Source organism: Oryza brachyantha, chromosome 1 (genome assembly GCF_000231095.2).
Source record: "Oryza brachyantha chromosome 1, ObraRS2, whole genome shotgun sequence".
Lineage (NCBI taxonomy): Eukaryota > Viridiplantae > Streptophyta > Magnoliopsida > Poales > Poaceae > Oryza > Oryza brachyantha.
In genome coordinates this window covers 28,598,766-28,615,546 of record NC_023163.2, presented here as the reverse complement: position 1 = coordinate 28,615,546, position 16,781 = coordinate 28,598,766, and the positions used below count along the sequence as shown (strand labels likewise).

The 16,781-nt window shown below is 39.2% G+C and overlaps 1 protein-coding gene across 1 annotated transcript; it reads right to left on the bottom strand.

Annotated features, from left to right (window-relative positions):
* Positions 1 to 6,355: 6,355 nt before the first annotated feature.
* On the bottom strand, positions 6,356 to 8,147 carry LOC107304218 (NAC domain-containing protein 90-like). The gene is made up of 3 exons (XM_040529482.1): positions 7,685 to 8,147; positions 7,261 to 7,571; positions 6,356 to 6,799 (listed from the first exon to the last, which is right to left on the bottom strand). Exons 1-3 carry the CDS (start codon positions 7,845 to 7,847, stop codon positions 6,506 to 6,508), a joined length of 768 nt encoding a protein of 255 aa, XP_040385416.1. The 5' UTR covers positions 7,848 to 8,147; the 3' UTR covers positions 6,356 to 6,505.
* Between the last annotated feature and the right edge of the window lie 8,634 nt (positions 8,148 to 16,781).

The window sequence follows — 16,781 nt, the reverse complement described above, 5'->3', positions numbered from 1 at the left end:
CCCCTTTTGCGAATTCGTCTCACCGAACCGCGGAGTGCGATCAGCAGCGGCACAGCAGCCAAACAGCCACAGCCGTGCTCCTGTCCTGGAGCGTCCTGTTCTAGTGTTCTTCACGTCATCTCCGTGCAGTGCGCACGCACGCCCGACTGCCTTTTCGACTAATGTCAGTGTCCAATGATCAGTAACATCTACGTATGATCTATCTGTCCTTGCAGATTCTTTTTTTATATATAAGAATTGCGGCAATGGTCAATCATCGATACGTAATTCATTCGGCCACGTGGTACCCGATAGATGGCCAATAAATACTTTATTTGGATGGATCGCGTGACAGAAAGTACGGAAGGATCAGAAGTGGACTTCTTTCCATTTATATTCGATAAAATCAAAAGTCAAAACAAGACAAAGCCCATATCTCACCTGTGGGCCTTGTAGCCCATCTATGCTCAGGATCAAGCTGAGGAATACCTTTTTGTCCAGAAATCTATGAAGTTTAAATATCCCCTTATTGATGTCATCCGGTGAAGATGTGATTCCCGTCGTCTTTGTTTCCTCCTTTTGAAAGTTCTGACCTGTCGCTCTAAAAATTATTCACTCTATTTTATATTATAACACTTTCTAATCTTATCTATATTTATATATGTGCTAATTAATCTATACACATTTATAAAATATATACATTGATATATCGATTAATTTAGACAAGCCCAAAAAATCTTATAAGTGATTATTTTTTAAAAATTTCTCTAGAAAATTTTTAAATAAAATGGATGATCAAATGTTAGACACAGAAATCGAACAATTTTTTGGAATGGAGGTAGCACAACAGAAGAAATCTTAAACACTCGCAACACCCGATACAGATGAGTGAAAGTTTCGCTGGTTTGGTTTGGTGTAGCCGTGTAGGCATGATTACTTTATCAACGAACATGTTACTCTATCTATCCTATAATATAGAAATTTTTGTGTTTCAACTTTATTTTAAAAAAATATATTGGCCTACGATTTATGATTAGGAGAGAATACTTTATTTTCACCTATCGATTTTTTATTACTTCATTTTACTCTACACTTGTCAACTTTTATACTATTTTATTTTTCTTAAGTATCACACTTTACGACATGATCTATTATCTATACTTATACCATTTTCTTATTTTTTCTAAAAAATATATCGCTTATTTTAGCAGACTCATTTGGTTTATATTAAATTTCAGCATCAAATAATTGTTTTCACTGTTGATCTGATGGTCAAGGATATTATAGCCTACATCTTCGCAACAAACATGCAATAGGAAGGGCCATAAATAATGATGATCTTATGGCAAATCTAGAAGACAAGGAAATACCACAGCTTCAACTCAAAGAGCTAGGAGCCCATGCAAGTCATCAATGCATCACAAACCATGCTCCATACATACAATAAAGAGTCCCAACCAGGAGATCATGAAATAGAGAATTAAAAAGTTAACAATCAACATAACAATTCAAGTGATGCTCTCAATTTAAGGTTGCATGTAGGAGCTAGGTGTTATGTTGATGTTTCTCATAAAGATATCCTGAGAGGACTATGGCCGCGCTCGCCAGGGCAACAAGTTAACTTACCTCCTCTCGTTTTTCGCGCGCACGCTTCCCGAACTGCTAAACGGTGTTTTTTTTTGCAAAAATTTTCTATACGAAAGTTGCTTAAAAATCATATTAATCTATTTTATATTTTTTAATAATTAATAATTAATTAATCATATACTAATCTATTACTACGTTTTTCGTGGCAGCTAAGTTAACTTATCTCTACCCACCCTCGCCGAACGCAGCCTATGTATATTTATTCACGATCCAATTAGCCACAATTCATTGCTCATCCAAGCATGTAGTGCAACTTGGGCCTCTCCTTTGCACGCAGAGGTGGCTAGGATTTAGGTGGCTTGCCATATAATATGAGCTCTTCAGATAGACAATGCAATCATCATATTAGATAACTCCACTCTGGTGAGACCATCAACAACAATGATTTCATAATGTTTTTTTACTATTGGAGCTTGTGGCCACTAGCTTCTTTCCAAATTTTAGGTCTTTTTTGTAAATCAACCAATTGATATAAGATAGATGCTAGCAGAAAGACTAATGGAGTAGCAGATTGAATGACTAGAGAATCGAGACGACCACGGCCTCAATTGCCACACGAGAAGAGTGTCACAATCTAATTCACATTTAATATGGTCCCTATTGTTTGTCAATTGTTAGAATTGACACTAATCATTCAGGGTTTTAAAATCTCTTACGTACTTTTCATGTAAACTCCTTTTCTTTTGATAAATATTATGAGTTTTCAAAGAAGAAAAGGGTACTATCTATCTTCACTGGTACATGTATGCCGGTTATATTGAACTGGCACATATAAAGATCCATATGTACTGGTTAACACATATAAGATACACCTACAGTATAGCTACCATCAGACATTACCAATCTATAAACATGTCATGGTGTTAGTTTTCGTATACCAACCGACACCTATTATGTGAGCCCCGTAACAACAAGAATAAGTGCTAGTTGCTAGTGTAAACCAACACCTATAGGTGGGTCCTGCTACGGTCATGTCAGATTTTTTTAAAATGATACACATAATATTATAGGTGCTAGTTTTTATAAATCGACACTTTTGAGTTGCCTAGCCAAACGGTTTATAGAACCATTGGATCGGCTTCGCCACTCCAGTTAGCCCTTATCCTCTCATCCCTTCCACCTGTCTATCTCTCTCACTCAATCTCATCTATCCTCTACCCTCGCCGCAGGCAGATTCCCCTTCTCTGCAACAACGAATGTGTCATCCTTCCTTGCCTCCATGTCGCTCCCCCCTCAGTGACACACGACAACGTGCAACGGGTGACTTCACATCCCTAGTCTCCATCTTTGCTGCCGCGCTATGGGTTCTCCTCCTCCCACTGATGGTGCTCAAGCAAAACTGTGTCGACCTCCCTGATCTCCACCTCTGCCATCACTGTGTGTTCTCCTCCTCTCACCGTCGGTGCCTGGGCAGAGCTGCATCGAGCTCCCTAGTGTGTTTTCCATCTGGTACCCGTGTTTCTTGCTAGACCAGGCGAGCAGGAGCGGCAATGAGGACTTTAATATCTCTGATGGGGACGACTTCAAATTTTGTGGATCTGTGGGTGGTTCAAATGATTCTTGATCTATGGGCATTTCAGATTTTGTGGTTGGCGTTGGACTACGATTGTGTGATTATGTGAATATGTTTTTGAAGGTTAACAAAGACGAGGGTGATAGGAGGCCGCTCAAAGCGTTGGCTTTAAACCGAGCTGACCAGTTTTTTTTATTCGTGGAACCTCAAAGGTACCATTTTGGAAAATAATACATATAAGTCCTCTCATATAGGTGCTTCCTACAGGGTGCCGTTTGGGCCTATGCCAGATTCCCAACCGGTACCATGTGTGTTTCTATAGTAGTGAACTTCTTAATTTAGATCTCGGCAAAATTATTTTCTCCTTTCTTTTAAGAAAAAAGACCACCTGTGCATGCACTTAACCTTTTACCTAGCTGGCCTAAACTCGATTAGTTCATGCTTCCTCAAGAAAAAAAAATCGAAAATTGGCTTGTTCAATTGAGTTTTGTTACATTTTATCACCGGGGCGGCGATTGACGACGTTTTTAGAAACTGTCGCAGGATCGCAACATCGTAGTGACAACTAGGTTGTGCATGAAGTTGAAAAAAAAACGAAGAATTCTTTCTTTGATCGAGCAGCACACTCATATAAGAAGGCCGTTGAACTGTTGAAGATGACCTAATGCGAATGCCTAACTCGTGCTTCATTGAGCAGTGAAGCAGTCAAACCACCATAATTTCTATGCATGAAACTGTCAACCTTACATATGGCTATAGTTTATAATACATGAAAAGAAACATCTGTCATGATCGAGAACGAATGCATTATTCCAAACTGAATATAATGGCATTATACTAGTCTTAAGCAGTCCAAATCGCATGTTTTCTCGTCTCAGGCCGGTAGTGGCCGCTGGCCACTGGCCGGAAGGAACAGATCGATCGACCCCCGGGTATCTGGTGGGATTAGAAAAACGAAAGGACGACCTGCACTGATCTTTCGATCGAAATTTGACCGCAATACACCCTGCAAGTTGTTCGATTGGATGCATGGAACCTGCAAGTACATGAAAACATGACGGATTAATTAATGTGTACCATCATGATCGAGCACGCTGTACATGAACAGAAGCAAGCAAAGAATGACTCCAGTGCCAGCCTACATACTCGTGGAACGTTCAATGGATAGTCAGCGAAAGAAACTGGAGTCCACTGATCGAGATGGCCCTTCTTTTTCGTGCACGTTGTTTTAGTGCTGCCCAACAAGATGCTGTCGCAGTCTTCGTGAACAAGTTAATAGATCTCTTCTTTGAAATTACTCGCATGATTTTTGTCGGACTTGTGAAAAATACTTAATTCTTGCCGTCTCAATAAATGACATATACGTACCTGAGTTAACTTTAACTTAGATAAATCAAAGAAATTTTAGCATGGATGCTGATGTTTAATAGGGTAAGATAAAACCCTAGGTAAATGTCTTGGTTAAGTTGGGGTATGCACCATTTTATGATCAAAGTTAGCACTCATTTAAGTTTATAGTAAGTTTTCCGGTAATGGCCTTTCTAATCACTACATGTGAGACCGGCCGGAGTGCCGGACTAGAGGATGAACTGCGGTCGGACTATAGATGTTCTCGCGGACCGGACTGACCGTTATCCCCAAGTCCAAGTGCAGTTTAAATATCTCTCACGTTTCCTTGTTTGTGGCTGGGCTTTTCCGAGTCCTCATTAATCTCTAAGCCTACTAGGATGGTGGAAGAAGGATATGGCTGATTCAACCGAGACAACATTTAGAACTAATCAATCTATCATGAATCTTATTTTCTGTTACCATTTACCTAGTTTTAGCTCTACTTTATAGGTCCTTGTCGATTTGCTTCTCTGAGGCTTCTCTGACTTTAACTGCTGTGCAGTTGTGCTACTGACATGTGGGCCATAGTAAGGTGGGGCCCACTTGTCAATGACTCAACTGCATGTGCAGTTAAGTCAGAGGATCTGTTTCTGGTAAATCACGCATCCATCTTTGCTGTGAGATTGTAAACTCCTTTGTAGGTTTGTCCCAATAACCCAAATCAGCCTACAGACTAATTTGATATATAAATCGGCTTCGCTAGCTAATTTTGATCATATTGTCGCCAAGATCCGACGGTGCATCTTTCGTGATTTAAGCTCGAAATGGCTACTGCTTAAATTGACTACACAATAAATCTTTACAACCTCCGTCCCAAAATAAACGAATTTCTGAGTTTTTGGATAGAATTTTTGACTCAATATCTTATTTGAAATTTTTTTAAGATTAATATTTTTATCGTCATTACATGATAAAACATGAATATTACTTTACGCGTGACTAATTTTTTAATTTTTTAATAATTTTTTTAAATAAGACGGATAGTCAAATGCCTAACCCGAGAAACTTAGATTTTTTTTGAACAGAGTGAGTTGTCACGAACGGTGGAGTTCTCACATCAAGAACTATCACCGCATATATTTTGTCAAAGGACATGACTTAAATGTGTTCCTAGAAAATGCATCAACTATATTAAATGTGTTGGTTAGAAAATGTGTCACTCGTAGTTTAAGAACATATAAAACAAGAAAAGATTTATGGTTTACGAGAAAGTATCTCGGTACTAAAAAATTTTTAGTGAAAAATTTTTGTACATTGACGTATTTTTTTTAAAGAAAGAAGATGTCTCTCCTATTTCATTCACAAAATGTGTGCATCAAGTCTTTTACAGTGGGTCAAGACGACTTAAGGTGTATATATAATCTCTTTAAGTCGTTTCGGATCACGAGTGACGTATTGATCTTTGGAAGATTCGTGCATGTAAACCATATCTAAATTAAGAACAAATATATGGACTGGCATCATTTAGAATGCATAGTGTTGCATTCTTAATTGAATCAAACTAAAGCTTGCTATGAAACGATTTCACTGTGTTTAGATATGATTTAAGAATTACACAAACAATAGTCATTATTACATCAACAAATAACATTTTAAAGGCCCCGTAAATAAATATAGCATGCTGAAGACCTGAAGCATGTCATAAGCACAAGTCGTATATGCACACGTCCATTATTTTTTTTCTCAAAACTATAAAGTAGGAGGGGATCACAGAGGGACAAAAGGACGGAGCCAAAACTTGATATCTGTTTTTTTTTCTTACACGTTAGAACTCGTCAGTTAATTTGGGCGATAACCACCCCCCCCCCCCCCCCGCCCCCACACCCCCAAAAAAAAAGGAAAAAGAAAAAAAGTGTACTACGCTCTACGTACGCACGGTTGTTGATAGTGGCTCTCACATGTACGTGTAACATGCACTTTGCATGAACACAGTTAGCACAGTGAGCAAAACATGGTATATGATCAGCGTCTCCCTAATTAATCTCCAGGCCAGTACAGAAGTGCAGTCAAGGTGGCCGCGTCGGAGTCGTACCAGCCGTCCGGATCAACGGCGGCGCCACCTTGATCGATCACCAGCTCCGCCTGTTCCTGCTGCTGCTGTTGCTGCATGGAACCACCTGAGCCGTCGTTTTCCTCGGGTGACGCAGCAGCGGCAGCCGTGGATGTCGTCCCTGTGTTCTCATCAGCACCGCCCGCGAGCGGCCGCCGGTCGAATTGCCGCAGGCATCCCGACCGAGTGTACAGCCGACAGAGACTGAACTCACTTCGCAGCTGCAGCAGCCAAAGCACACAGCCACACAGGCCAAATTAGTTTTCGTACGTCTTAATGATCGACTGCAAAATCTACAACTTAAGCAATTGTGTTTTTGTAATGATAAACAGTGCGTCAACCCCATGCAAATCGTTAACAAAGTTATCAGAGGCAATATGATGTTACACTTGTGCTTCAAATGCTTTATGATGGAGAGCAGCCGGTTCACTGGCAGTTTGGCGAGAACCAACTCAGAAAATATATGAAGCTTAACATCGAGTTGCTTTTAATTTGGTTATTTACCCACCACCAAAAGGGAACGGCCGGCACAAACAAGTAGTTTGCCCCGGGCCCCGGCCATATCTATCGGTGTTATAGTACGGAGATAGACCTGACTCGTGAGGTATAGAAGCTTGGGAAGCATATGGCATCTAGTATGTGCAACGGCAAAGAAAGCAACGTGTACTTGGGTATTAACCACCTGCGGTGGAAGGCTTGGTGGCGCGGCGGCGGCGGGGTAGTGGAATGCTCTGTACTCGTTCATCTTCCACTCGGTCTTGGTCCCCGACGGCGCGCGGCCGCGGTAGAACACCATGGTCTTCTTCATCCCGATGGGGCGGCGGTCGGCGGAGTAGACGACGCCGGGCGTGCCCGCCGCCTTCCAGTACCCCGACGGCGTGGTCCGGCTCGGCCGCCCGCCCCGCGCCTCCCGCTCCTGCCGCGGGCAGAAGTAGAACCACGGTTCCCCCTCGCCGCCGCCGCCGTTGCCGCCGCGCAGCCTCTCGTGAATCTCTGCAGGTATACACAGGGTGACGCGGGCGCTCGCGCGGACGCAATGCACGCGGGCCGCGCGCGTGCGGCCGGCTAGCTGGGTCTGCATGCGTACGTGAGTAACGTGCTCGTACCTGAGAGCTGATACGGGTCGACGGAGTAGACGTCGAAGACGGGGATGACGCGCTCGATGTCGCCCCTCAGGCTGTCGAGCTTGTGGCGGAGGTAGAAGCATATCAGCTCCTCCTCCGTCGGGTAGAAGCGGTACCCCGGAGCCCGCCGGCCGCCGTCGGCCATGTCGCTCGCGCCCCGGAGCGTACCTACGTACGTATCGATCGATCGACGGCCGGCCAACTCGCGCGCAGTCCTCACACCTGCCCTGACCCTCCTGTCTGCGTGCTCGAGCTCGCCTGGGCTGGTTATATGGAAGCACGCGGTGCAGCTTTCCGGTGGTGGGGATGCATGGCTTGCGAGCTAGCTGGCACTGGCAGGCAGGTGGGAGCAGAAAAGCTAAGCCGGCCGATCGATCAAGCTAGCCAGCCGCGTGGCGATCGCGTTACCGATCGAATGGTTTAATTTGGTTGATTTTTGGTGGCGAAAGCGGTGAGGAGAGGTGTGAGTGCACGCGCGCGAATCGATGTATATATGGGGGGAACGGGGAAGGGAAGCACGCAAGCGTCACCGCTGACACGTACGGGGGGCGGGGCGGGGCCGCGCGCGACGGCGACGCGTAGAAATTTCTCGTGGCGTGGCGGGACTGACCTGGCTTCTCTTCAATTCGATCCGAGCTTAATTTTGTTGTGGCCGTGAGAGGGAGGTGCAGAGGACTGGGTCATCCCGTTTCCATTTTTCCTTCCCCTCTTGCAATTTTTTAAAATATGTATCCTCCTTTTCCTGAGTAGCTGTCCACGGTCTCACCTTTAACTAGCAGAGGCCAGGGGTTTAACTCGGTTTGGTCGAAGAATTGCTTCCGTCACTTTAATGATGATGACGCATAATTCGTGAGTCGTAGTACTCCATCCGTTATCGATGAACAAATATATATATATATATGTTATATATATACATATATATATATATTCAGATCTATATTAGTATTCACATAAATATATGAATGATCAAAATATTTGATTTGATGGAATAAAGTTAATAGATTTTCACGTATTGCAGTTAAGACGGTGCAGGAATGTATTAGTAGTTTATAAGCCGCATCCAAGTTAAAACTTTAGAACTTAATTTCAGATTAATTACGGATTTTTTTCGTCGCCTTCCTTTTTAAAATTAACATTGGCTTTTGGACTATTACTTACGATCGAGTAAAAGTTTAAAATTCTAGCCTAAAATTATTTTTCGTCATTTCGATCACTTTTATCGACTTATCAGGCACCGTCCAAAAGAACTTCAACAAACCAAGAACTCTCTCCGATAAAAAATATTTATCATTTATTTCCTCTATGCCATATTAAGTTCTTTTTTAGCCTATTCCATATGTCCCAAAATAAATTTATTTCAACAGTAATCACTGCATCAAAGTTTGCAAAAATATGAAATAGTTATATTGGGAGTAGATAAAATGGCAAATAGTTGCATAGGGATTTGATAAAACAGGGTATTGTAGTTTTTTTTAGTTTTCTTTTGGTAAGTGCAAGATTGGTGAAAAATAAATTTATTTTGGGACAAATGTAATAGATCAAGATTTAGTCAAACTTCTAAAATTCTGACATACAATTTTGTGTTAAAATAAATTTAGAAAATAATAAGTTTATGATATTATAATAATAATTTTCATGTAGAATTTATGTGTATCATTTATCTTGTATTTAAACTAAGAATTTAAGAAATTAAGAGTAGTCATAATGTTTAAAGTTTGACCAAATTTTGTTATAGATGATAAATAACTTTTGATCTGAGGAAGTACTTCTCTAGTTCTGTGCATGGTTTTTTTACTTCTCAATATTACTGTGATATACGGATAGAGATAGCACGGTCCGTATATGATATGCTTTGTGCTTTACTGCCGACATGAGGACGACCATCCTGTAGAACTGCAGTACAGCAGTAGTGCGAATTTAGCCAGAATATCTCCTGAGTATAAATTTTCAGAATCTGATTCTCGTAGTGCATGGTTGCTGGACTGGGACACACTTGCAGAATGCACTTTGGCATGCTTGAATCGGCCCAAACGTGTGGTCCTTGAACCTCTTGTTTGTTTCCCATCATTTTCCCCTCTTGGAGCTGTTTGTTTCCTCTCTTGACCTCTTCTATGATACTAGCAGTACATTAATGTGATACAATGTTTTGCCAGATTTGAGTGCTTACCTTCGGTAGCTTTTACGAAATCTTTGGAAAATGTCCATAAACTTTTGGAACTTTTGCAGTATGCGGCAGTATTTTAGTTACTACTACATGTGAACAAGTAAATAAAGAGGTTGAAGGTCTTCACTGATTGGATTGCCATATCATATGGCACTTTGGGCCAAGCATGTACGTACTTTTAAATTTTGTTTTTCTATCCCTACTTGATACCGTACGTTTGTTACGTCAACAAAGTGGTTGAGGGTCTTCACTGATTGGATTACCATATCATATGACACGTAGGGCCAAGCATGTATTTTTAAATTTTGTTTTTTTAATCCCTGTTTGATACCGCTTGTTACATCAACAGATCGTCAGTGTGTGTCACGTAGGAACATTGCCATTTTAAATTGGTTTCATGGAAGGGGATGTTTCTCGAACTTAATGAGTCTATAAATAGATCTATAACAATGTCCTAGAGAAAAAAATATATATCATTTTCACACTGTCTAATTACTCGTTCAAAATTTTTGTTTATATAATTTTATTAAAAATTATAAAATTAACCTCCAACGTCCAGCTAAGGGCAATATATATAAAATACCTATTAGTTGGCCGATATATCCGACAGGCAAATGGCCATTGCCAACCGTCGTAAGCCAGGAGCGCTCGAGAGAGAGGAGGGACTGCTGACCGTTAAATCGTCCAATATGTGGCTATTAAGGGGGCTACTTTTGTAATTTTTCATATAAAAATCTATTTTAATTTTTAATTAAAAATATATAAATAAAAGTGTGTATTCCTTTTATCTCAAAATATAGGTGATTCAAACTTTTTTAAGGAGATAATCTATTTTGTGTCATTGAGCTTGTTCCAATTTAATAATCTGATATTGACATTGTCACTTTATATAATATATCAGCAGGTTTATCGATTGTTCTATACTATAGTGTACCATCGGACTAGGAATATTTTTTAAACATACCTAAAATGTACTTATATAGTTGCAAGGTTAACGATTCCTTGGAAGTTTTAAAAAATACGAATTTTTGTGTAACCTCTTTACATGACATGGTAGTTTGTGCATACGTTTCATGGATTTTGTATTTTATTTTTATTTGTAAAATATATTTTACCTATGAAAAATAGTCTATACTTTTTTTGAAAAAAGATATGGAAATATACGCACAAAACATTTATGTTGCAAAAGGAGGCTATGTAACTTTTTTTTTTGAAAATTATGGATAGAACTCAATTGTTAACACTGGGTGTATATAAGGGTGTTTTGGGCATTTTGAAAAGCCATCAGCCCAGTGGCATATTATAGAAAGTGACAACGTTAGTGACAAATAATTGAATTGTAACAAGCTCAATCGTATAGAATAGATTCTCTATTTTTTAATAGATTAAGGAATTGTGTAAAATATGATTAAGATTGGTTAAGATTGAAAGTTCAAAGTGAAATGAGAAATGGCTGTGGTTTGTCGAGACGGGGACTACAAATAGTTGTTTTGAGATGGTTAGAGCATGAATCATAACTATCTTGTTTTTATTTGTTGAGATATACATGTTATTAGTTCATTACTAATTTGAGTAAATTTTACAAAGATATAATTATTTGGTTAGAACTATTACTTTCCTACAACTTCCAAAGTATTTCACAAATCTACAAAAAGGTATTTACGCATTTCCCCTATGTGGGTACATCGTGTAGGCCCAAAAGAAAGAATTTTGCATATGTGTATAACGTACACATAGTACCAAATTTGTTGAACAAACAAAAGCTATAGTGTTATGAGAACATCATACATAGCGTTGTTGTCTGAAATAACTAGTTAATGTTTTATTTAATTGATACTTCCTTTGGATTGTAATGTTTAATGATATTAACTTTTTAACATACATTTAATCACTTATTTTATTAAAAATTATATAAATATGCAAAATAGAAGTGTTATTTAAAGTAGTTGCAATAAAAATAAGACAGATGATCGAAGATGTATCAAAAATTAACGGCATACATGTTTAATAACCGAAGGGAGTAACGGAGGGAGCGGTTGTCGCAACTCGCAACAGCTGTGGTTTGCTTATACTTACTCCATTATTTTTCCAGCCTCAAGAAGTTATAATTGAATCATAAGAAAGAATAATACTGAATTGGGTGTGCTTTTCACCCAGTCAAGGAATTGGAAGATCATTGACTCATTGTACGTTGTACCTCGTAGTTACACGGACATTACTCATTCTATTTTATTTATTTGATATGGTTGATTTTTAAACCTAAATATATCATCTTATTTAATTTTTATTTAAATATATAAAATTATAAATTAAAGTTTATTTACTTATAAATTATATCTTATACAAATAATTAATAATTATTTATCTTTTAAGGAAGTTTTAAGTAAGATAAATGATCAAACTCATATATAAATTACGTTAAATAAGAAAACCGAGGAGCCAGTGACACTGACCGGCCGGCCGTGCCGTGAACCCAAGGGCGTGCATGAGAACGGCGAACCCATCACTCAAATTGCTGTCGTGTCATCCAGCCATGCAGTCCTTTTTAGGCCCCTTTTTACCCCGGAAAAACGCGTCGTTAGGGTACGTGCTTTGTAGGTTTTCGACTCCAGATTTTATGGCCGCGTTCCTGCACAAACTTGCACACACAATATTGCTTACAGTTTTAACAAGTGAAGCACGAGGGGCTCAAATCAAAATTAAATCTGTTAGGACTGAGGCTGCGTTATTTTAAGTAGATCATTCTTCAATTTGCGTGCACGTTTTTTTGACGGTTACAAATTTATTATTTCATATTTCTAAGATATATTTTTTTAACTTTTTAGTAATTAAATTCGCCGTTTACATCATTAGATAGCTATAAAAAATTAGATAAATGAACACAACCTAAGTATAAAGATGTTTATTAACCAACTCTTTTAATCTCATGCAAACAAATATGAAGAAAGGAGAAAGGAGAAAAATTATGGCTATGCATAACAATGTCTTGGAGCCTATTCATTGCAATAAAATTTTGTTATACGGGGTAAAAAAAAAGGAAAGGAGGCAATAATTTTTTATTATATTAATTAATAGATCATAATTGGCTCTAACTTTGCGCACGTGTGTGTGTATATATATATATCCCCTTATAGTGGGTTCTAATTTTAAACATGCCCTTAGGCACATACAACCATATTTATTGTCTCTCTATCATCACATAATCAAATATAACAACGTATAAGGAAGAGATCAGAGGAAAGATAAAAATAATTGTTATGCATAATAATATATTAGAGTCGAATTTTAGCATTTATTAAAGAAAATTTTATTATTTGGATTGGATAAAAACATATAAGCAATCATATTTGACTATACTTTTATACATATCTTTATAATTTAAAGTTATTATTGCGGACATTAACTAGATAACAGTCGGTCATAAACTCTATCTTCAAAAGTGCCCAGATTACAATACATTTCCTCACCGATGTTGACAGCTAATATATCAGTTGCATGCGTATCCGTCTACACAGTCGGAGGCGATGCACGTAAATTGGACCATTTAAACATAAACATGATGGTGAACTAATAATCAAGGTTAAAAAAATGGTAAGATCACGCAGGCAGCGCACATGGTACGTCAGCTGAACTACGGCCGCGCGAGCTACGTACTAGTGGAATGTTTGTGGGCCATAGCGGTTGCCGCGATGGTAAACAAGCAGACAGAACAGCACTACTACATGGTACGTACGGCACAAGGAAGAGCATCGTGATTGACTGACTGGTTCATGTGCAGCGCAGAACAGTGGGGCTTGGACGTACTACTGCCTGCCGCAGTACGTAGACTGGCGGGCAATTGGGGGTTTTTTCACCCATCCGGATCGTGTCAATGTCGCCTTGACGCTCGGCACGACTGCTGTTCTGCTCCCTCCCCGCTCGGCCAAGACCCAGTCTCCTCCTCGAACCGATCACTAGCTCCTCTATCCGTTTACTTCCCGGTACGCGGCCAGGGTTTCGCCCAGCTAGCGGGCACCAGCTCACCACGACGGCGACGCGAGCTGGGAGCGCACGCGCAGGACGGACGTCTCGGCCGTGTCCCCGCCCGACCGCCCGCGCCAACCCGGGCGGGTCAATGCGGCACGCCGGGTTCCGCTTCGCCGCGCGCATCGGCGCGTCGCCCGCCCGGTTCCGGCCTCGCGCGCTCGCGCCGGGGATCAGCAAGGCGCCAAAGGGGTGACGGGCGGATGAACACCGGCGCCGTGCAGCGCACCGCAACGAGACCGGATCCACGGGCGGCCACAGGCGGATATATGTCACGGACCGATGCACGCATGGGCCCATCCGAAGTCGCCGGATACATCGAACCGCGGCGCGCGGGTGAGTGAGGGAGACGAGAATGGGTCGCGCGGGGGAAGAAAGGGAGACGTGCGAATCTTGAACAGCCGGTTGGATCGATCGCTACACCCGCGACGTCGATACGAGTATACTACGACGCACGCGCTGCCTGTGCGGGTGCGGCTCGGTGGACAGGGACCGTACCCCCCTGCGTCGCACGGTCGCTACACGGCCCACGGGCAGCAGCGGCAGGCTATCGGGGAGGAACTACGGTGCGTTTAGATTCCAAAAATGTTTAGAACAAGTGTGTCGACATTTGATCAGATGCCAAAAAAAATTTTCGGATATAAATAAAAAAATGAATTACAGATTTCGCTAAGAAATCACGAGACGAATCTTTTGAGTTAATTTATTCGTTATTAGCACATGTTGGTTACTGTAGCACTTATGGCTAATCATGGTCTAATTATGCTCAAAAAAATTCGTCTTACGATTATTTTCGTAACTGTGCAATTAGTTTTTTGTTCCATCTACATTTAATGCTATATTTATGTGTCCAAAGATTTGATGTGATATTTTTTAGAAAACTTTTTAGGAACTGAAGAGAGCCCGAGCCCGTGCACTGCTCAATCTGGTAGCACGTGGTCATAGGATTGCACTTCTACGCTGCCTGACGAGACTATGGAGCAATTTTCTGATACGGTTTTGTAAAAGTATGCCTGGTGAATTTTTCGCTAAAATCACGCTAATATAACTATAATACAATTATAATGTAACTAACATATATTTATAATGTAACTAGTATGTACTTGTAATATAATTAGCACTGAGCTATTAATATTTTTTTAAGTTAAGTGAGACTTACATAATAGTTGTATTACTAGTATTTGTAATTATATGTTAGTTAAATTTTAATTATATTACAATTATATTTGTATGATTTTAGTGAAAAATAAAATCACAGAGAAGATATATATATGCAGTCTCTTTTTATAAATAAATTTAGGGAATTAATTGAGATCCGATGTATTGGCTGTTGCAACCACACGCAATCTCAACCGTCAATCTCACGATTGCAATGCGTCAAACTGATCACAACGGTACCGGCTGGCTATACTTCTAATAGGTCGCAGTAACATTAGAGATCTAGACAACAAAAATATTCTCTTTCTGGTTTTCTTTTACGTTTAACGACCTTGACTTTTTACAATATGTTTGATTGTTTGTCTAATTCAAAAAATATAAGTCATGATTAATGTAAACTTAATTATAAAACAAATCACCTCAAAATAAATGATAATTTCTTAATTTTTTAAACATGACAAAAAGTCAAACTCATGTCTAAACATCACTGGTATCAAATGATTAAAACCGGAGAAAGTAATTCTAATAAATAGGTTCTGAAACTACAGCAACAAGCTGTAGAGAAGAACTCGATACCCCTCCTTTTCCAAATATAAGCATTTATATGGTATTAGTTTTTGTATACTCGGACATTTTAATTTAAGCATTTTCAGTCAATTAGGTGTTTAGAAGAAGAATCTAAATAATTCAAAATTTAATCAATGAACTATCTTAAAGAGTGTATTTTCCTTAACCTTGGTAGTCATTAAACAGACATAAAATGTTTATAAGAGTATTTAAGAACATAGTGAGCTGTAATTCCAAGCAAATGCCCACCCCCATCTTTTTACTTTTTGCTTATGCTTATATAAGCAAAATTTGAATTTTTAATATTATATTTAGAGTAAATTTTAAGGTTTTCTCATCATAGTATATTTCCAGCATTGACTTTTATATTGCCAAGAACACATATATAAAAACTTTATTCATAAATTATTTTTCATTTATAAATATATTGTTTGTCTTTTTCCTTAAAAAACAAAACAATCACATCTGCCATGGTCGGCAGGGATAAGTGTGTGCTATCCATATTCATACATAGATTAAGAAATATGTTTATACATGTATCTAAATTTATTAGCATCGATATAAAATATAGATGATATCAAAGTATCTTATAATGTAAAATTGACGTAATACAGTTGAAACTGATTACGTATACGGAATTTATCATAAAAAAAGAATCATTCATCAGTTTCATTTTCATGTTCGTTTTGCTTTCACACATTGGATGACCCTGTCTTATTTCTGCCGTTCTGACTTCTGACCTGTCCGCTGATCGGTTCTTATTGACGTTCACACTAGATGAATTTATTAATGACAATAAAAGACAGATGAAAATAAAGGGCAGAGTCGTCCTCACTCACTCATAGAACAATCCAATAGTGAAGAATTCATTTTATTTCCCCGGAAAAGAATCATTTTTACTTCCTGTACATTTTTAAGCGACGTTTCAAAAATAATTGTGCTCGAATGCTGCCACGCCATCATTTTTAGCTAATAAACACAGCAATGTAGCCAAACAAATCATATTTCCTAAGTTTCTCCAGGTTTTTCATCAAGGAAAGGTTTGGAGCTAAAACTTTATCCTCCAAAACAAAATTGGACCTGATGAGACAAAAAATCGTCTGAAAGAAACAAACGTACTTAAATATTAATAATACTAGAAATATATCCGTACACATATAATTTGTA